General features: G+C 42.3%; 1 protein-coding gene across 1 annotated transcript in view; it reads left to right on the forward strand.

The window, feature by feature from the left end:
* The first annotated feature begins 301 nt into the window (after positions 1-301).
* The window catches only part of STK38L (serine/threonine kinase 38 like), a 58,559-nt gene continuing 37,651 nt past the window's right edge, over positions 302-21,209 (forward strand). Inside the window, exon 1 of the mRNA XM_026652306.2 lies at positions 302-392. Within this exon, the coding sequence (XP_026508091.1) occupies positions 302-392 (91 nt within the window). The remainder of the gene's footprint in view (positions 393-21,209) is intronic.

Below are 21,209 nucleotides of genomic sequence, written 5' to 3' on the forward strand. Positions count from 1 at the left end.
ACACTTTGTAGCCAGCCCCCGCTGCAAGGCGCTGCCCTGCCAGCAGGAGGGCCGGGGAGGTGGCCGGGAGGAGCGCACAGGAAGCGGGGAGCAGCTGGCCCCGCTGCATGCGGAGGGGCGGCGCGGTGCGCGCAGCGGCATGTGCTGGGGCTAAATAGAGGACTCCCGCCTGCAAAGAGCTGTCACAGGCCCCCACCCCTCGCCCCCCTCCCTGCTGCTGCCCTGAGCTCTCGCGAGAGCTGGCTAGTAAACAGCCCTCCGATTAGATCCCTGCTGCCGCTGCCGCCCTCCCCCTGCTCGCATGAGCGGCCCAGGCGGGGGAAGTGATCGCGCAGAGCGAGGCTGCAGCGGGCAGTGCGGGGACGCAGGAGCCGGCAGCCAGGCGCAGGGAGGTGAGTGCTGCAGGGAGCCCAGGCTGCAGGCAGAGCTCTGCCCGGGGAGGGAAGTGCCCCCCGCCGAGCGTCTCTGTGCTGCTGCAGGTGGGAGGAGGGGAAGGAGCCTGTGTCTTTGGTGCAGAGAGAGAGAGAGAGAGAGAGAGAGAGATCCTGTCATTGGAGACTGGGAATCTCTTCTCTCTCCCCCCCCCCCCCCCCACTACCGTGAGGCAGCAATCGCAGCCATAGCCATCCAGGCTCAGGGGGGATAGTATTAGCTGTGTGGGGCTGCTGGAGAGAGACACTAAGGACGGGAGAGAGTCCTAGAGGAATCCGTACTTGTTCAGAGAAATAAGGACAATGCCCTGGCTCCACTCCTGTCTCCCCCTTGCACCCTCAGCCCCAATGGAGAGGCTGTGGGACACGGGTGTGTGTGTGTGTATATCAGGCTGTGTTGTGAGTGAGGGATAAGTTGAATGAGCTGAGATTTCTAAAAAGGTGGCAAGTGAGATTTAAAATCTCTTACCAAATCTGCCACCTCAAAATTCATCACCACCAGGGGGAGAGAGAGTTAAAATTCCCAGTAAGGGGTTCTCCCATGTCACCTTTTCAATTTCTAACTTGGCAGGTTTATTCTTCATGTTCTCTTCCCCCAGCTCCAAAGCCTGGGCTAGATAGAGACTCCAGGGCTGCAACTGAGGTACAGTTTTTAAATGAGTGAGACTCAAATACACAGCAGAACCCCTTTTTCAACCACGTGAGAGGCTTTAAAAACCTGCCTTTAAAATTAATCCAGATGGTTGAGAGATGCTCCCCAAAAGGCTGGAGGTCAGCATGTCTCTTAGACTTCGGGAGACAGGGAAGATCTGTGTTTCATGGGTGCCTATCGCTGCGTGGGCTCTTTGGAGTGGGCATAGTGAGAGATGAACCCAAATCTGTTGTTGTTTTGCAGGTATGACCTCTCTGGGATGGGAGTTGAACTCAGTCAGATCTGTGACTAGATAAAGTACTCTAAACAGTAAAGGTCAATAAATAGGTTCAGGTGTGTCTGGCAGGTATGAGATCCTGTGGGGTGTGGAGGCAGTCAATTACACAGTCTGGTTTAGGAGTGTTCTGTTCTATTTTAAATATGTGCCAGTTTAATCTCTACACGGATACAGCATTTGAAAAAAGAAAATCTGGCTCATAGGGCCAGATCCAAAACCCATTGAAGTCAATGGGAACCTTTCTGTTGACTTCAGTGGGTTTTGGATCAGGCCTGTAGCTTGCCAGCTCAGCTTTTTGCTTGGTTTATATTTTTAACTGAACTACAGTGGCAGTGATTGGGATAAAAGTGAAAATGCAAACAGAAGTAGAAGAGTCTTGTACATGCTGTAAATCTGATGCTTTAAAAAAACCCAAAACAAATCAACCTTTGGGTTAGAACAGTATATTTCAGATACACACCAAAAGTCACTTTCCATTGGCATTACATGCCGATATCGCTATGATTAAAATCTCGAATGGAAATAAATAAGTCTTTAAACAGGTTTAGCCTCTCGGTGTATTACTAGTTAGTAGTTATTCTTTCTTTCGTTCTTTCTTTCTTATGTGTGTCTTTAACCAGAGATACAGTTTCCTCATTCTCAGATTGTTGGTGGGATGTATTGAACTTTGATTATTTTCTTCATTTCTGCCTTACAAATGAGTGGGTCATCTTGATTGTAAAGTATTGATGTGGTTTGTTTATTTGTTTGTCTTTTGTTTTTAAATATCCTATTTAAATGTTGACTGCAGTTTTGCAAATTTCCAGGCTGTGGATAAATCTTGTTTTGGTAGTGTATACAATAATAAAAACATCACTATGTTTTGCTGTGCATACTCTATGATGTGTGCCTCAGAATAAGCAGAAATCTTAAACTGTTTCATCCTCTCCATTCCAGAAGTACAATAGGTGTATCAGTTTTGTTTTTATTTACAGCAATAACTGAAATACTTAACAATTTTACATTTCATTGTCTTTCTTAGTGGTGAATGTTGGCCAAAATATTTAAGCATGAGAAACATGTTATTGTAGCATATATAATGGATATGGTTTTATCTTGTGTTTTTGTGCTATATGTGACTTCCTGACTCTAATTAAAATGTGTCTTGAATTAAGAAAGGTGAACTTCAGTGGGCTTCAGTGTATGCTGCTTTTTGGGTTCATTTTAAATATTATTACTTGTTAGATTTTAAAAACAAAAATCCCTAAAAGCAAACTTTGAATGGCATTTTTATTTCAAGGAAAACAAGTTAATATGAATTTAGTTGATATGGGAAGCAAATATTTATGGCAGTTAGGTATTCTCATATTTCTCGCTTTGAGGCCTGATCCAAAGAAAACAGAGGTCAATGGTAAAACTCCTATTGACTTTCAATACTTTTGGATCATGCCCCTGTGCCTAGGCATACAACAGGGATAGTGTAATCCAAGCAGGGTATGCAGTCTGGACCCCGATAACATCATCCATCATAGGCCTGATTGTGCAACCCTTACATTGGTGATCACTGAGGGTCTGATCCTGTGCCCACTGGAGTAAATGGTGAACTGCAGGGGTATGACTTCTCACACACATGAGTTGGGTATGAACAATCTAACCCAATGGGTTTTATCCAGCAGGGAGGATTGGGCCCGTTTGTTTGTTTTTTTTCAATTGTCCCTAACTTTTTATTCTGTCCATATTTATTTTGTTAATGACCATGCTTTATTCCCTCTCAAATGTAGGGAGATTATTTAAATGTGAAGCTGGTTGATAAACTTCTGAAATTGTATGATGACAGATGTATGATAAGCCTGTAAATGATGATAAAAAAGAATTACTTCTTTAAATACAGTATTCATCAACATAAAGAGTAAGCTGTAATGATATGGTAAATTGTTTGCTTTTATTCCCCCAGAAGAGGCTTTGTGTATCATAGGGTAATGATAGTTGACATAAATCAAACATACTATTTTACACAAAATCACTTAATTGTCTCTCATTCATTCCTTACTCATTTTAATGTACAGCTACATTTAGAAAAGACCTGCCATCAACAGTAATTGTGTTACAGTAGTATACAAATATGGAGTTGGTAAATAACAAGTAACTGAAGCTTAATTCTTTAAGATGCACTGTGGCAGGATTTTTAAAAGAGCTGGATAACTGCATCATCAGTAACTATCTTAGCTATGCAAATTAAAATAACAGTGACGGTAATCAAATCTCATAGTTCAGGGCATAAGCTGAAGTTCTGGGAAGAATCAGTTCCTACTTCTGTGTACAGCACTGTACACTTGACAAGGTGTATATTTGAGGAGCGGGGTGTTCATCTGCCATTGAAGCACTGAATTCTGTAGCGGGGTGTTCATCTGCCATTGAAGCACTGAATTCTGGATGTTGCTCTAGATAGATTATATGCTTTGATCTGATGTGGCAAATATGAAGTCTCTGTAGCTTTAAAGGGTAACTTTTGGCAGTTCCAGTGCTCATGCTCCTGCACCTGCATACTTCTCTCCAAAAGAACACTTTTCTCCAAGAATAACAGTAAAAACAAAGGATAGAGAAATAAACTGAGCTGTTAGTGTACCTCTTACGAATATTTTGATCAATTCAGGAAGCATTAAAATTAGTTACTGTAGTATTTAATGTTGTGTTTTATGCATGAACTTGGATCATTTCCTATCATGTCATATCAAACCTTGTTTTAAAACATCTGAAACTGCCCATTAGAGAGATGTGGTCAGACAATAAAATGTTTGCTTGACAACTTTTTCTGAGCCGTTGCAGTGGAATGATGCTTAAGCTAATACAGATACTGCTTATTTGTGGGGAAATATATCCTCCTTGTAAATTCAAACCAGCAAATATCAGTTTCTGAAAGAAGAAGGCCTGCTAACAAAGGTTGAGGAGAAGTGTACTTAAATGGGCCAGATTCACTCCCATTATTGCAAATTGCAGCACATCCCCACATCCCCCATAGAGGCAGCTGCATCAGAGGATGAGGAAAGACGTTTCACCCAATGGGATGCTCAGGCTTTAAATTCCATCTGGGATTCCGTAGTAACCCAGCAGATGGCGGCTGTCCAGGAGATGTGCTGTATCTCTGGTAGACACCCAGCCAATTCAGGAACTATGTGAGCTAATTCTGGGCTCCTACCAGAGGAGAAGGGGTTGCAGATGGAAACCTTTGCTGCTACATCTGAGTGGACTTTCTGCTCCCAGGGGTGCAAAGCCTGGGTTCTGCTGGTGCAACTCATGGAGGTAATTGAGCCCAATGATTTTGAGGGATTGCTTAATGAGGCTGATCTTTCCCGCAGGTTTCACATTTTAGTTTGTGTTATTTGGCAGCACTGCGTATGAATTAACATCTGATTTTTAGAAAATTAATGGAGCTGAACTTAATATTGTTGCTAAAGATCTGAGTCAATCACCAGGTAACATTACTATAATACTATTGCTACTTAGCACTTTCATCCTCAAAGCACGTTACCAGCACTAACTCACTAAGCCTTACCTCACCACCCTGTGGTGGGCAAGTGCTTACACTGCCATGAAAGGGCCCCCTTATTACCACAGTTACTTTTACATATCTGAGCCCACAGAAAGGTTACAGGGGAGAAGGGCTTTCCACATGCTGGCCACGTACAGCTTACCTGGCCACACAGCTCCCCTATCATTTCCCAAGCGTGACTCTGGGACTCCGCCTTCCCTGGTTGTCATGTATGGCATTTAGGTGCTTGGAGATGATGTCAGGGGAAGGCACAAGTATGCCTATTGTCTCCTAGCAAGTCTGGTTCTTGCCTGAGTCAACCAGGGACATTCCTTAAAGAGAATCACACAGCCGGCACTGAACTTTCCCCCAAAGGAGAGAAGACAGGAGGAACCATCAGGTTTAAGAATTCTTTCCACTACACCCTCTCTCCAAGGCAAGGCGGGAGGGTATTGGAAGGAGGAAATGCCCCAGCCATACTAGCCAGATAGAAGTGGTGGATCCCAAGTCGAAACCTCCCTCTTGAGATGTATAAGACTGGGGTGGGAGAGAGAGGCCTGCCTCACAAAGTAACGTTTTCTTAAAAATAAACAGTTGTGAAACCTAGTCCCAGCCTGGAGCCTGATCAGGGAGTTACTGCAACCTGAGCCAAACATCAGTCTAATAGTGAAAGAATTGTCTGTTCCACCTAAAAATGTAATTAGTTTTAGCAGGCAGTGTGGGGACTGCTTTCATTCATAGCTCTTTGGATAAAATCAATCCAATGGTACGTTCGGAGGCGGTCGCCATTTCTTGAGGTTAAAGGCCAACATGTTGCACTGCAAGGCTCTACAATTTGTGCTTGATGTTATTTAGAGCTTGGCAAAGCAGGAGAGGAGAATAAGCGAACACAGTCAAAAGGTGGTGATTTAGTATAACGTACGAACATTTTTATCAGCCATAGCTGCAGAAGAGTCAGAACAAAGTCTGTGTGTGAGTGGTAGTTCTATGCTGAAAATGTAATTTACTCAGCACAGAAATCTTTCACTGAAAAGTCAGGGATTTTTAAAAGATGAAAATGAGCTTTTCTACTGGATACCAAGCAATCGGACACCAATAAAAGAGTTTGCTGTTACTAAGACATGTAATGGCCAACTGTTGACCCAAGTTACTATTTAGTGCAGTTGTGACTCTTAATTTGCAGATGTTTGTGTAGCAAATACACGCTGAAGGAATTGTTTCCTAGGGCTGGTGTCTTTTATCTCAGGTCTTACAGCAGCTGCATGTCCTAGAAAGCAGTGTGTGTTCAGTTGCGTTCACACTGTTAAGAGAAGTTAACGGGGGAAGGGAAGAAGGAATTTTCATCACTAGTTTCACCCTTTTGCAACATCCTACACATACACGTTTATCACTAGGTTTTCTTTGCACTGTCTTGGTTGCCCAGCTGTGGTGGTAAAACGTTCTGATTGAACAGCTGGCACAGCGTTTCTCATGACTGACCTGTCGTTTAGCACTTCTGTAAATTGAAAGGTTTTTTGTGTCTAAAGAAACTTGCTAAATTAAGCTTTGCCTTTGCTATTTAAAATCATTTGTTTCTTTCACCACTTGAAAATCTTCATAGTATGGCTCTTGGTTTTTACTATAACTTTATAAAAAATGCCTGAGCAAGCCTGCTTTAAAATGTGTGTTTGTGGGGAGGGAATCTCTCAGACATTCAGGTATTCAAAAAATAAAAATAGCAAACAGTCATTGTTTAGAGCTAGTTTTAAGTGTCATTTAAGGTAAAGTCTGGTGGTCTTTTTTGCTCTAACCATTAGACATGGCTGCCTCCCAGCAATGAAGAACCATTATAAATTCATTATTTGTACAATAATCAGTAAGTCTTAATGTATGTGATCTCACGAAGACCTCTGCTCTCAAATCTTTCTTGATCAATGGGATAGACTGCCATTTGTCTATGCAAACTTGTTATAAGGTATTTGGCTTAATGAAGTTCTGCTGTATATCATTCATTTTGTGTGGTATTCTCCCTCTCCTCCCTCAGAAGATATTCAGGTGCTTCTGTTGATGGGAAAGGAGACTTCATTTAGAATATAAGAAAAGTAATTTGCATTTCTGTAACACTTCCTATGTAAGCATCTCAACTCAACAGATATGGCAGTATAGAAAGTTTGCATGTTGTGAGCCAGTTTCTCAGTTGCAGGGTAGTTTGGAAAACAACCCAACATGTGTCTTCCCTCATTACAAACAGTTCAAAACACCACTAGCAGTCTCTTGGTAGATTATTATATTTTGGATAATTAAGAATAGTAATTGGGAAACATGAAGTAAAATAGTGATACTAAGATTCATAAAAATTGTGATCTCCTCGGACGGGGACCATCCTGAAGTGTCTGTACAGTTCCTAGTGGACACACTTACATTTGAAGATTAATTATAATTAATAATGAAAAGTTAGGCAGACTTTGATAGGAAGAAGTAAAACATGAATTTACAGTAGTTCTGACATTAGAGTGGTCCCTGTTTAGAAGAAATGTACAGTATTGCAGTTAAATGTAACCCATTTCTTGTATTCTCTATCTGAACCGCAATATTATAACTATCATTAAGTTAATACTCCTGAGGAATTCTGCACCAAATAATTAAAAATTCTGTGGAAAAAAAAATCTGCACACAATATTTTAAAGTTCTGCAAATTTTATTTGTCAATAAATAAATGTGGAGGCTTAAACATGGCAGTGGGGAGCACAGGCCACTGGCTGCACAGAGGTGGGAGATCACCCTGGAGCTGCCCCCTCCTTCACCTGAACAGACTCAGCAATAAGGCTGCACCCAACCTTGACACAGCACAATGGCCAGGCCTGCTCCAGAAGTACCCTGGGCTCTGCCCCTCCATGCTGGTGCACCAAGTCAGTAAGCAAGAGAGATGGAATCTCTCGGACATGCCCAGCCGTGGCCCCCAATCCAGGTGGGGGACAAGTAGGCTCAGTCCAGCAAGATCCAAGTGTGGAGGGATCCAGGTGTGGGATGAGAGGTCTCTGTGTGGGGCAGTCTGGGTGTGAGCAGCTTGGTTGGGGGTCTGGGTCAGGGGGAATCTGGATGCACAGGGGCTTTTTTGGAAGGGGTTCTGGGTGCAGAGAGATCCAGATGAAGGTGGTTAGGGCTAAGCAGAGGAGGGTCTGGGTGTGGAGAGTTCAGTCGGGGGTGTCTGGGTGTTGGGGGAATGGGACTTGGTGAGGGAGATACAGATGCAGCTGATTGGAGTTCAGTGGGGGGGGTCTGGATTTGGGGTGCTCATCAGTGTGGTCCAGGTGTGGGGGTTAGGTTTGTCAGGGAGGGGGGTTGAGTGCAGGGGGTTCAGCGGGGTTGGACTGGGTGCAGGGGGTAGGGTCTGGAGGCAGTGTGGAAGGGCTCAGAGGGGGGTCTGGGTGCAGGGGAGTTGGGTGGATTGGGGGAGCATCTCCCCGTAAAGGGACCCCTCCCTTGTGACTGAAGAGCAATGGGTGCAGGAAGGGGGGGTGCAGAGCTTCCTGCAGCCGGGGAGTTTTTTTCTGGGGCTGGGTCTGACCTGGCCTCGACTGCCCCTTGCAGGGGAAGAGGAAGTCCCATTGTTCTCTTCTCCCCCCACCCCCCAGCTGAGCCTGGTGCAGGGTAGGAGCCACCAGCTGCAGCATCTCCAGCCCTCTTCCCCCACCCAGTGATTGAACTCTCCACTGGCTGCTCTGGGTGCCCGAAACAATGCGCCCGCGCTGCCGGGCAGGGGTGCATGATGGCTCTTGTGGCTTCCATTTGCTTTCCCTTAATTTTCTGCGGGGAAGCAAAGAAATATGTGGGGGACATGAATTCTGTGCATGCGCAATGGCACAGAATTCCCCCACAAGTAATTAAGGTAGAATTACACAAAACTTGACTGTTAGCCACCAGTTAAAGCTAAGGGATTAGCTACAATGAATGTAGAAATATTGCATCTCCTACAATACTTTTCAGCAAAAGGAGGAATTTTAAACTACTATGTAGAATTTAGAGCGGAAGAAAGGTTGTTACAAAGAGTATCTTTTTTCTTTATATAAGCTTTAAACCTGGGTGATATCTCTTCTATATTATGCTGGTAGGAGTGCAAGGATTTAAACAGACAGAACATGTGCCTTAATAGAAATGTTTGATGCCAAAAAAAAAAAAAAAAAATTGTGGTTGGAACTGATTTAATTTCTTGTGTTTAAAACTTTTTTAAATGACAGCTGTTCCCCTCCCCCCCCCAATGAAACCTTTTGCAGTTTTTTGATTGGGGTGGGGAGAGGAACTTCCTCCACCTCACCCCTCCAAAATAGTCAGGATTTTTAAAAATTGTTTTCAGAGGGGCATGAGATAGGATCTTGGCTCCTCCTGTTTTTCTCCACTTTCCCCCATTTCTCTTATTTCCCTTTTATTACTGAAAAAAGACAGAGGAAAATAATTGAGTGTTTTTTGATTTTCAGGAGGTCTTGTTTGTTGATAAAAATCAATGACGTTGGAAACATTTTGCACAAATTCTTTAAAAAATATTAAAGCTTTTTGTAGCACCTACTGACTACTTTACAGTCAGCTCTAATTACAGCTAACTATGCACAATAAGGGGCCTGATCTTGCATTCCTTGCACAGGAAGGAACACATGGATGTTACCTGGAGCTCCAGGTGTGTAAGAAATGCAGGAGTGGGCAAAGATTCCAAGTGATGTGGCTAATTCAATGATAAGTGCAAAGTAATGCACATTAGGGAATAAAAATATCCCAACTATTCATACACAATGATAGTGTCTAAATTAGCTGTTACTATTCAAGAGGGGGATCTTGGAATCATCATGGATTGTTTTCTGAAAACATTCATCTGCCAAAAAAATAAAAGCTAACAGGATGTTAGGACCCATTAGGAAAGGGATAGATAATAAAACAGAAAATGTCATAATGCTGCTATATAAATCCATGGTACATCCATACCTTTAATACAGCATGTAGTTCTGGTCACCCCATCTCAAAAAGTATAGATTAGAATTGGAAAAGGCAGAGAGAAGAGCAACAAAAATGATTAGGGATATGGAACAGCTTCCATACTAGGAGAGAATAAAAAGACTGGGACTGTTCAGCTTAGATAAAAGATGTCTAAGGAGGGATATGACACAGGTTTATAAAATCAAGACTGGTATGGAGAAGGTGAATAGGGATGTGTTATTTACTCGTTTACATAACACAAGAACTAGAGATCACCCAATGAAATTAATAGGCATTAGGTTTAAGACTAACATAAGGAAGTACTTCTTCACACAACTCAGCCAACCTGTGGAGCTCATTGGTAGAGGAAGTTGTGAAGGCCAAAAGTATAAACTGCATCCAAAAAATAATTGGATAAGTTCAGGGAGCATAGGTCCATCAATGGCTGTTAGTTTGGTGAAGGATGCAATCTATGCTCCAGGTGTCCCTAAACCTCCAACTGCGAGAAACTGGGACTGGATGACAGGATAGATCGCTCAAAACTGCCAGGTTCTCTTCATTCCATCTGAAGGTTCTGGCATTGGCTGCTGTCAGAAGACCGAATATTGGGCTAGATTGGCCATTGATCTGACCCACTATGAAAGTTCTTATGTAAAAACCGCTGTATAGGAAAACAAAATTAATGGGATTAAAATTTTTACTTAAATTTTGCAAAAACTTGTGTGAATATATACAGAGGGATGGAGTTGTCCAATTTAGGATTATAATATCTTCATAGAATATTAGGGTTGGAAGAGACCTCAGGAGGTCATCTAGTCCAATCCCCTGCTCAAAGCAGGACCAACACCAACTAAATCATCCCAGCCAAGGCTTTGTCAAGCCAGGCCTTAAAAATCTTTAAGGATGGAGATTCCACCACCTCCCTAGATAACCCATTCCAGTGCTTCACCACCCTTCTAGTGAAATAGTTTTTCCTAATATCCAACCTAGACCTCCCCCACTGCAACTTGAGACCATTGCTTCTTGTTTTGTCATCTGCCACTACTGAGAACAGCCTAGCTCCATCCTCTTTGGAACCCCCCTTCAGGTACACCTCTACCCCGATATAATGCAGTTCTCGGGAGCCAAAAAATCTTACTGCGTTATAGGTGAAACCATGTTATATCGAACCTGCTTTGATCCGCCGGAGTGTGCAGCCTCCCCCCCTCCCCCTCCCCCGAGCGCTGCTTTACTGTGTTATATCCAAATTCATGTTATATCGGGTCGCGTTATATCGAGGTAGAGGTGTAATTGAAGGCTGCTATCAAATCCCCCCTCACTCTTCTCTTCTGCAGACTAAATAACCCCAGTTCCCTCAGCCTCTCCTTGTAAGTCATGTGCCTCAGCCCCCTAATCATTTTTGTTGCCCTCTGCTATACTCTCTCCAATTTGTCCACATCCCTTCTGTAGTGGGGGGACCAAAACTGGATACAATACTCTAGGTGTGGCCTCACCAGTGCCGAATAGAGGGGAATAATCACTTCCCTCGATCTGCTGGCAATGCTCCCACTAATACAGACCAATATACCGTTGGCATTCTTGGCAACAAGGGCACACTGCTGACTCCTATCCAGCTTCTCGTCCACTGTAATCCCCAGGTCCTTTTCTGCAGAACTGCTGCTTAGGCAGTTAGTCTCCAGCCTGTAGCGGTGCACGGGATTCTTCCTTCCTAAGTGCAGAATTCTTCACTTGTCCTTGTTGAACCTCATCAGATTTCTTTTGGCCCAATCCTCCAATTTGTCTAGGTCACTCTGGACCCTATCCCTACCCTCCATTGTCTCTACCTCTCCCCCCAGCTTAGTGTCATCTGCGAACTTGTTGAGGGTGCAATTAATCCCATCATCCAGATCATTAATAAAGATGTTGACAAAACTGGCTCTAGGACCGACCCCTGGGGCACTCCTCTTGATACCGGCTGCCAACTAGACATCGAGCTGTTGATCACTACCCGTTGAGCCCGACAATCTAGCCAGTTTTCTATCCACCTTATAGTCCATTCATCCAATCCATACTTTTTTTAACTTGCTGGCAAGAATACTGTGGGAGTCCGTATCAAAAGGTTCACCTACTAATCAATTTGATCCCTTAAACCCTTTGCATATGAATCTCCCATAATTTCAGTGGGAGCTCTACACATGGGGTGAAATTCTAGACCCGATTAAGTTAATGGCAAAACTCCCACTAACTTCAGATAGGGGCAGGATTTCACCCAAGAACTCTTACTACTCCTATTAAGATGCTCAGATATCACAGCGAGGAATGTGGTATAAATACTATGCCTTGATTTATTATTTTATACTATGGGATCAAGCCCCATTATGTTAAGTGCTGTTAAAACACGTTCAGAGACACTGCCTCTACCCTGAGAGCTTACTGTCTAAGACCCCCGTCTTTCAAACACTCGTTTCACTTTAACCATGTGACTTAGTCTTATTGGGAATGAATAATATAAAATGAACTTGGCTTGTTTATATAAAAATTTTTATTTTAATACATTTCCTCTTTATTTCAGGTTGACTTTCTATTACTTTTTAGTTTTGGTAAACATGGAAGTTTGTTACACTCCCAGTGGCCCTATTGAGATGGTTTAAAGTTAATGTGTATTTGCATAAGTCTTCGCAGAGTGTGGGCATCAAAAGTATATCAGTGATTCCCAAGGAAGAGAGTGGGATACAATCAAATATAGTCAGACAATTTCAATTTTAAAAATAATGAAGTGCCATTTAGCCTGGTATGACACTATAACCATTGTCCACTAGCTGATTGAAAGGATTTTATAAATTTTGGAGAGTCAGAAATGGAAAAGAAGAAAAAGTAGGAGGCATAATTAGCCAGATAGAATCATTTAAATTTTTTTTTTGAATTTGTATAACAATTTAAAAATCTAATTTATTTTTCATGATTTATACAGTTTACTTTTATCAGATCTGGCAATGAAAGGAAAATAGCCAATTTCACTTTTGTTTACAATCCAGTTCTAGTCAGTTTAACTTTCTGGTTTTTAAGCACTAGAATTCAGTGCAGTATAGTACAGCTTTTGGGTAGCAAACATTGCAAGGAAAAAGTTATTTGCTTTAAAAAAAACTTGTTGGAACTCTCTCTCTTTTTCAAAAATTTCATTGAAGCCTTTCTATGAAATTTTGGGTCAAATTTGACTTGACTGTGTCAGGGACGTGCTGGCCGCCGCTTCCCACAGCTCCCATTGGCCGGGAACAGCGAACCGCAGCCACTAGGAGCTGCGGGCGGCTGTGCAAATGTAAACAAACTGTCTCGCAGCCCGCCAGCGGATTACCCTGACGGGCCGCAGGTTGCCCACCACTGACTTAAAACATCTGGGAGTACTCAACAATAAATCATCCAGCGCAGATCATCATTATTTCCTTAATCGTTTCCACCTATTTGGGAGGGCTGATGTCAGCCTTCTCCCTTCTCAACCTGGTCCCAGCCAGCCTCACTGGCTTCCCCTAATATGAGAGAGAAAGCAGCTGGAAAAGGAGCAGGGTTTGGCTCCCAGCTGTACCAGACGTTAGGAGCTCTGAACCCCCTCTTCCCCAGATTCCTTAAGGGATGCTTTCCTCTAAACCCCCTTCCAATTCATTTTACACAATAACCATATCTTTTCTGTAACAAGTACCTACTCTGGATACCTGCCACATTTTTTTAGTTACTTAGTTGTAACACTTTAACCTAACCTCCCTGCCTACCCCACCTGGTTCCTGCCCATTTTCTTCCAGCCAGCCAGAACCAAGGACCACCACACATAGTCAGGGTGAGGACATTCCTTTAGTCCAGTGGTCCCTGCCCCCCTAGGTGGGTGTAGAGGAATGTCCAGGGGGGGTGCGGTGGGGTGCTAGCCAGTCCCCACTGGTGGTGGTGAGGGAGCGCCACCCAGCTCTGCTCTGGCCCCATTCTCTGGCTGCAGCTGCAGCCATAGCTCTGCTCCCGGTCCCGGCCCTGACCCCGCTCCTAGCCATGGCTTGGCCCAACTCGGCTCCCAGCAGGGGGTGCAGGGGCACGGGCACATTCCATTACAGGCAAAGGGCGGGGGAGGGGGGGAGAGAAGAGTAAAAGTTTGGGCACTACTGCTTTAATCTAAAAAGCACAATGTTTTCTTGTCTCCATAATCTAAATGCTTTTTTTTGTGAAAAGCAGTCTAGCCATAGACTTCTAAAATGTTATCTTTAAAAACTGCTGCTGGACAATGGACGATGAAAAAGTATTATAACCTTATGCAGAGTGGTTAGAATATACTAGAGGAGAGAGCTACAGTGCATATATATTTGCCTTGTCTGCAGCTGAAGTGTGCCGGGTGAGATTCTGCAATGGCTGAGGAAAATCTAAATGCTTTTTCCCCCTTGCCCTTTGCTGCCAAGGCAGCAGGGCTGGGTTTTATTGCAAAAAGATTGGTTAAGTAACACTTCTAATGGTAAAGTAAATGATTTCCAGATATTGCAAACTAATAAACCACAGTCAGTGCAGTACAGATTAAATTCCATATTTGTCTTGGATGGAAGGTCAGACTTCTGTCTGGAATGATTGAATTTGTACTTTGGGTGCAGCTTCCTTGTATTCAAGGGTGGTGATCATCTTGTCAACAAAGCATCTGATTTACAAGATGAAGTCACTTACAATAAGTAGACTTTCCATATACATGTGGAATGTTATTTTGCACATGGTCAATTAACTTCGGCACCTGCTTATGCTTTTTCTTGGGTTTTCCACCCGCTTAAAAAAAAAAAAAAAAGAATATAATATGCTGTGTGTTTGACGGTGGGTGGGGGAGAAAAGGCCAAGGGAATCTCTTTTTTTCTCAAACTCCTATTTAAACGATGCAAAATTTAGCTAGCCAATATTATTTAAAGGGGAAACTGCATTCATTACATTCTAATATCTCTGGTGAAGATGCACTATGCCGACAGAGTGCTCTCCCATTGGCATTACTCTATCTTAGCAAGAAGCGGAAGCTATGTCGGCAGGAGAGCATCTCCCACCAACTTAGCAGTGGTGTGGACAGCACTTAGGTCGATGTAACTTGTGTTGCCCGGGGGGTGGCTTTTTCACATCCCCGGGTGATGTAAATTACATTGACCTAAGCAGTAGTGTAGACAAGCTCTAAATGAGTATTTACTAAAGAAGCAGAAGAAAGTATTTTAAAAACACTTGGGGGAGGGGGGGAGAGAGAAATACCCGTTGTTGTTTCTTCACACCTTCAAAAGTCCTATGTGGCTCAGGTTAGTTGCTCAAAGAGAATTGCTGTTTCCCAGAAAAAAGTCTGGTCTGTTGATATAGGGCCCAATCCTGCTCACATTAAAATCTGACAAAATTTTCATTGACTTCAGTGGGAACAGGATTGGAACAAGAGCTTTTTGACAAAGGAAATAATAATCTGCATTTTGATTGCATGTTACTTTTAAAAAGTGATATGCAAAGGATTCAAATGATCTTTTTTTGTTTGTGTATGAAATATAAAGAGAGCCTTGAAAGGAATTTTTAATTACTTTTTCTGCCCCCCCCCCCCTTTCTTTTAACATTAGAAATACAATTCTTATTTGCCCTTTAAGTTCCTCAGGCTGCCTTTTGCAGTAGCAAATTTCATAGCCATAATTAATTAATTCACCTTTTTAGGAGCAGTTCACTAAACACCCAAAATTCAAAAGGACTGAAACCCTCCTTGTTGGACACTCATTCTCTCTGTTCTCCTTAGTATATCTCTATCTGCTTAACAAAGCCAACTGCACTAAGATTAATCATGCTAATAAGCTTTTGTCATTTCAGCCAAAGAATGTCCCTGTTAGAGTTCAATACCAATGATCAAGTTCCACCAACGTTGATCTGAATCAGTGGTGGGCAACCTGCAGCCCGCAGGCCGCACGTGGCCCATCAGGGTAATCCGCTGGCGGGCCACCAGACAGTTTGTTTACATTTGCACGGCTACCCACAGCTCCCAGTGGCTGCAATTCGCCGTTCCTGGCCAATGGGAGCGGCGGCCAGTACGTCCCTGCAGCCCGCGCCGCTTTCCGCAGCTCCCATTGGCCAGGAACTGAGAACCGCGGCCATTGGGAGCTGCAGGCGGCTGTGCACATGTAAACAAACTATCTGGCGGCCCACCAGCAGATTACCCTGCCGTCCGTAGGTTGCCCACCACTGATCTGAATTGTACTTGTAGTACTTGCAATTTAGTTGAATTTCTAACAAACTAAAATCAAAGGTCCATTTCAGTCAGTGGGGAAGGAAGAGAAATAGTCTGGTTTATTACATGACCTGTGCATTCAGGTTCTGAATCTGTCACCATCTGGTTCCTCTTAAAATTACCCAATATTCTAAAGTGAAGTACAAGTTAAAAATAGTCATTTAACTGTTTGTGAGTTTGGATTAAAATTTTCCAAGAAAAAAGCCAGTGAAGGCAAGGCTGCTGTGAAGTCCCAGCTGTGCTGTGCAGTGTACATGCGCTGCTTTGCTGCTGCCCCAAAAATGATTTTGAACACGGTTCCTTTTTCTTTTGATATTCAGTTGGCATAACCTTGATAAAATATCACTGCAGTCGCAAACAAAATCTTGTTAATTCAGAGACTGTATGTGGTACATGATGTAGTTGGAATGGTCTTAACTGTCTCTGGAAGAGCATCAGAATCTGCTTCGTAATAACAGTTACTAAAACTTCTGAGCCCAAGAGATACCAGTGATAGAAGCAGATGAGACTCCCTTGCAATTAATGCACTTGTACTCATGAAGAATCTGGCTCAGTCTTCATTTAAACGGTTGATTTTTTTGTTTGTTTTGTTCAATCTTCTCTTATTTAAACTGTATAGAGCTTTTTTCTGTCTCTTAGTTTTGAATGCTAAATCTTATGAGCAACCATAGATACTTAGAGTTTGGGGTTTTTTTTTCCTTAAGTGCACAATCGTCACTTTTCAAACACGTTTCATTATGAGAACATGCAGATGTCTTTCCAGAGAAATAGGTTGCCTCTCCCAAAGGTTCAAGTATTGACCTTATTTCAGTTCTTAGTTGTGAGCAGCTGGTGACATCTGGGATTACAGAGATTCAGTTTCTCAACTCTTCCTTTGCTGAGTATGTAGTTTTGATAAATTACGTATTTTGCTTGATTGTTTTTTTTTTTTAAAGATCTTCAAATAAAACTTTTTCCTTTCCTCTTACCAAGATTTAAAATAGGCTCTCTGTGTTGTATGTATAATGACTTGGACAAAGTATGGCCATGTGACTATGGCACTGTATTCAAAACATAAATACATGGAAAGAAAACTAGAGATTGGGTCTTGAACGCTAGGCTCACACCATGATTTTGGCTAATTCACTTAATTTTGCTGTATCTCAGTTTCCCCATCTATTGAATGAGAATAGAGATCTTTATCCTCCAATGTGAAATGCTTTGATCTCTACAGATGGTAAGCACTGTATATATGCCCAGTATTGACTTTCTATTATGAAGACAGGGAGTGGGCATTCCCAGCTCTGCTACAGCCATCCTGTGTGATGCAGGTGTCTCTGGCCAAATCCTGCCCTAATGTACATCTGTTTGAAATCCATCGAGTTCTGGTAACTACAGGATTTAGCCCTCTCAAGGTCAGTTTCCTGAGTAGCAAAATGTGGATAATACTACTGACCCACTCATACAAGAGATGTGCTGTATGGCTCTGTTAGTTAATATTTGCAATGTGCTTTGAGATTTTTGGATGGAAGATTCTAAAGAAATGAAACATCTGCTGCTGAGGAGGTAAAATAAACCCCCAAACTATAGTTCAGTTAAAATATCTTTCTGACTTTATTAACACAAAGAATATTCAAAACAAGAACAAAGCAACTCAGAACACTCAGTAACAACCTTTGCAACTTTCAACAAGCTGAGAAGGGAGAAGACACACCCTTCCCTCTAGGGAGCTGCCACCGCAGCAGCTTCCTCTCTACTTTTATAGCCCCACTAAGGATCTTAGTTAGTTAGTCTGAGGACAGGGGTGCTGGAACTAGGGTTGCTGGGGGTGCGGCAGTACCCCCTGGCTTGAAGTGGTTTCCATTATATACAGGAGTTTACAGTATTGTTCAAAGTCTTTCAGCACCCCCACTATAAAAAATGTTCCAACACCACTGTCTGAGGATGCATGAGTTAGAATAAAATCCAGCTCCTTTTCCTATAGCTGTCTTGATGTCTAAGGGCGAAGATGGTACATATTAGTGAAAACGTATTTTTGCCACTGGACTAAGCAGATTGGCCTCTGAATACAAATGGGGAGCTGATCGGTTGAGTAAATAAGTGTTACTTTCATGCAATCGCTCTTCTGACCACAAGAGCCCTTTTAAAATAGTTTTAGTAAAAGTTATAATTCCAGCACTCATTTTTATCATCTAGGAATAATCATAAATATAAAGCAGTCATATGGCTTGACCCTGATTTTGGAGCAGCTCCACACGATCAGCCTTAATGTTTTCTTTATCTTTGATAATGTGGCTTGTTACTTCATAAAGCATAAAGGGAAAATGGTGCTAGCTCTGTTCTGTGTTGTGAAATAAAAATGCTCGCTCTCGCCATTTAAAAAAATATTTGCAGCAAACTATATTTCTGATATAGTTACACATATGTCTTTACAAGGAAACGTGAAAAATATCCAAGTGTCATGCATTTGGCAATATTTTTAAAGAGAGCTGATTTAAAGTATCTGACACTGTTTGCATATGAGTAAAAGAATATGTAAACGTTGATTAGAGAGACATCCAATTAAATATATTCTACTGAACTCCTAGTGGCAACATTTTGCTTTTAGCCAAGGGGAAATGTAACCACATCGGGAAATGTTATTGCCAAACCTAACTGGTCACTTGCATTAAATTGTTAATATTCAGAGAAGTTCTTTTCTTTTTGTCATCTTTTCTTTATTTCACTTTATGAAACCAAAATATGTGCTCATCCTGTGCTCGGGGCACCTACGTAATATACACTTTTCAGAGTAAAGTATCATAATTACTTATCTCATGCTATCAAAAAAATACACAAATATGCACCAATATATACAGTGATGACTCAGATGGAATAGGCATACTAATAATAGCTTCCAGTCACTGTAGTCAGATCTGGTGGGTTTGCCCATTTGGGTATTTGCAGGATACGCGCTAAAACATTTAACCCGGTGCCCCAAGAGAGAACTGAGTTTTATTCAACCAATTTAAATAATATAAATAATTTTAAGGGAACTTCTAAAATGGATTCATTAATAATGTTCCTGTGAGGTAGAGAAATGGTATCCCTATTTTACACATGGGTAAACTGAGGCACAGCATAAGTGTTTTGCCTAAAGTCACACAGGAAATCCTTGACAGAGTTGAAATAGAACTCAAATCTTCTAAGTTACTTAATACAATTTCCTCTGTCTTAACCACAGAAGCATCCTTTCTCTTTGTACATGCATAATGTGCATCTAAAACAGGGCTAACTTTTCAGTTGTTCATTTCTTAAATGCTAGTATCAGTAGCCAGGACCCAAGCATGTGTTTTTGTTTTTGCAGTAGGGATTGTCCAACTTTATCACTAGCAGATGACATATTCAGCACTACCTTTGCAGGTAAATCTCCTATTAAAGACAATGGGAGATTTGCCAGGATAAGGAATGTGTAAGAAGAGCTGAAGAAGGCCCCTGGGGTTGGACGTTTCTGCTGTTGTGTCTTAAGTCAAACATATATGTTCTTCCAGCCATCGCTTTCATTAGTGACAAGCTGGCTAGCAAACACTAGGTTGTATGGTCAAACTGCCCAGATAAAAACATAAGAAATGTCAGCCCGGAATGCGTGGAGGAGGCTTCTGCCCATGTCAACACCACTGTTTGATCTTGCTTGTCCATGTGTAGATTCTGAACAGCATGCAGGAACTAAGCAATACATGCTAGAAAGCTTTTTTTAGGCTTTGTAAAAGTGGCCATAGTTATTTATCAACAATATGTAACAGCTCATCAGTAATATGGAGAGGTACAATATATGAGACATCATCTAGGAGACTGTCTCTAATTTTTAAATATGATTAACCTTGTATTCAATGAGATCAATCAAAAGAATGGTCTCCCTTGTTAATATAGTTTGAACTAGCGGAACATGGGAATGTATTAATAAACTTACTATGTTTTCGAAGCCTTTTAATGTGCTCCTCTTCACAGCGAGCAGGCAAAAGTTGGTTTAAACAGAATGTAACTAATCGTCATTGGGCAGTTTGTTCATGTTATTTGTACTTGCCCACACGTTGGCATGCAGCAGTCATTTAACGGGGAAACAGTTTCATTGAAATATTGAGTGGTAGAGAGTAATATAAAGGAAAACGCCACCCATTTGACTGAGCTGTCTCCAGGGCAAGCCCAAGACTGGAGTGAAGTCCCACAGAAACGAAGGCCCATCACAAACCTTAGCACCTTCCCCTCTAAGGCCGGGTGTACACTTAAAAATTAGATCAACCTAACTATGTCGTTCAAGGCCATGAAAAATTTTGTGCCTCAAGCTCTGTATTTAGGTCGACCTAACCCCCACTGTAGACACAGCTAGGTTGACGGAAGAATTCTTTCATCTACTCACTCTCAGAGAAGTCTATTAACCATGCTGATGGAAAAACCCCTTCCATCGACGTAGGTAGCATCTGTACTATAGTGACAACGCTGCAGCTTTGCTGCTGTCACTCTTATAGTGTGGACATGGCTTTGCCTTTTTTGACCTGTCTGCTCCAATATAAACATATAGCAATGTGTGTGTCTGTGCATGTATTAAAAAAAGTCAAAACAAAACACTCCACTGCACACACTTCTCTCCCTGGGGGAAGGATGAGAGAACAAATGTGTGGCAGATGTTATCATGTTACTTACTGCACTCAGATACTACAGTCATGAGAGCAGTATAAGAAGCTATATAGACTAGAATAAGATTTCTCTCAGTCCAGGCATCGGAGAGCTCAGAGGTAAAACACACACCTTGCTGGGGATGCCCTTGGGTTCTCTGAAATAGATCTGAAAATAAAGTTTGAGTCCATTTACCTTTCTGAGCCTGTGACGCCTTCTTGCTGAAGAGTGTCTTTGCTTGTGATGCTGAGTGTAGCTACGGTGCTACTGTCTGAGTGCAAAATTAGAATAGTATTGCCCTTGATTTTATACTCTAGAGTTACCTGATACTAAAACAGGATGGAAATGTTTTCCCTTTGCATCTGTCTTTATTGTTGTAGGGACCTCACTGCTAGACGCATGGTCCCTTCCTGAAATAGTCTTTCTTCTGCGGCATGGGTGGGCTGAACCTGGCTGTATGTGAGGGGGTGGGGAGGAGCTCTACCCACCACCTCCACCTCCACAGCTCCAGGTCCAGGCACTTGGAAGGTACTTTC

The sequence above is a fragment of the Terrapene carolina genome, unplaced genomic scaffold, assembly GCF_002925995.2.
Source record: "Terrapene carolina triunguis isolate 2854851 unplaced genomic scaffold, T_m_triunguis-2.0 Scaffold112, whole genome shotgun sequence".
Lineage (NCBI taxonomy): Eukaryota > Metazoa > Chordata > Testudines > Emydidae > Terrapene > Terrapene triunguis.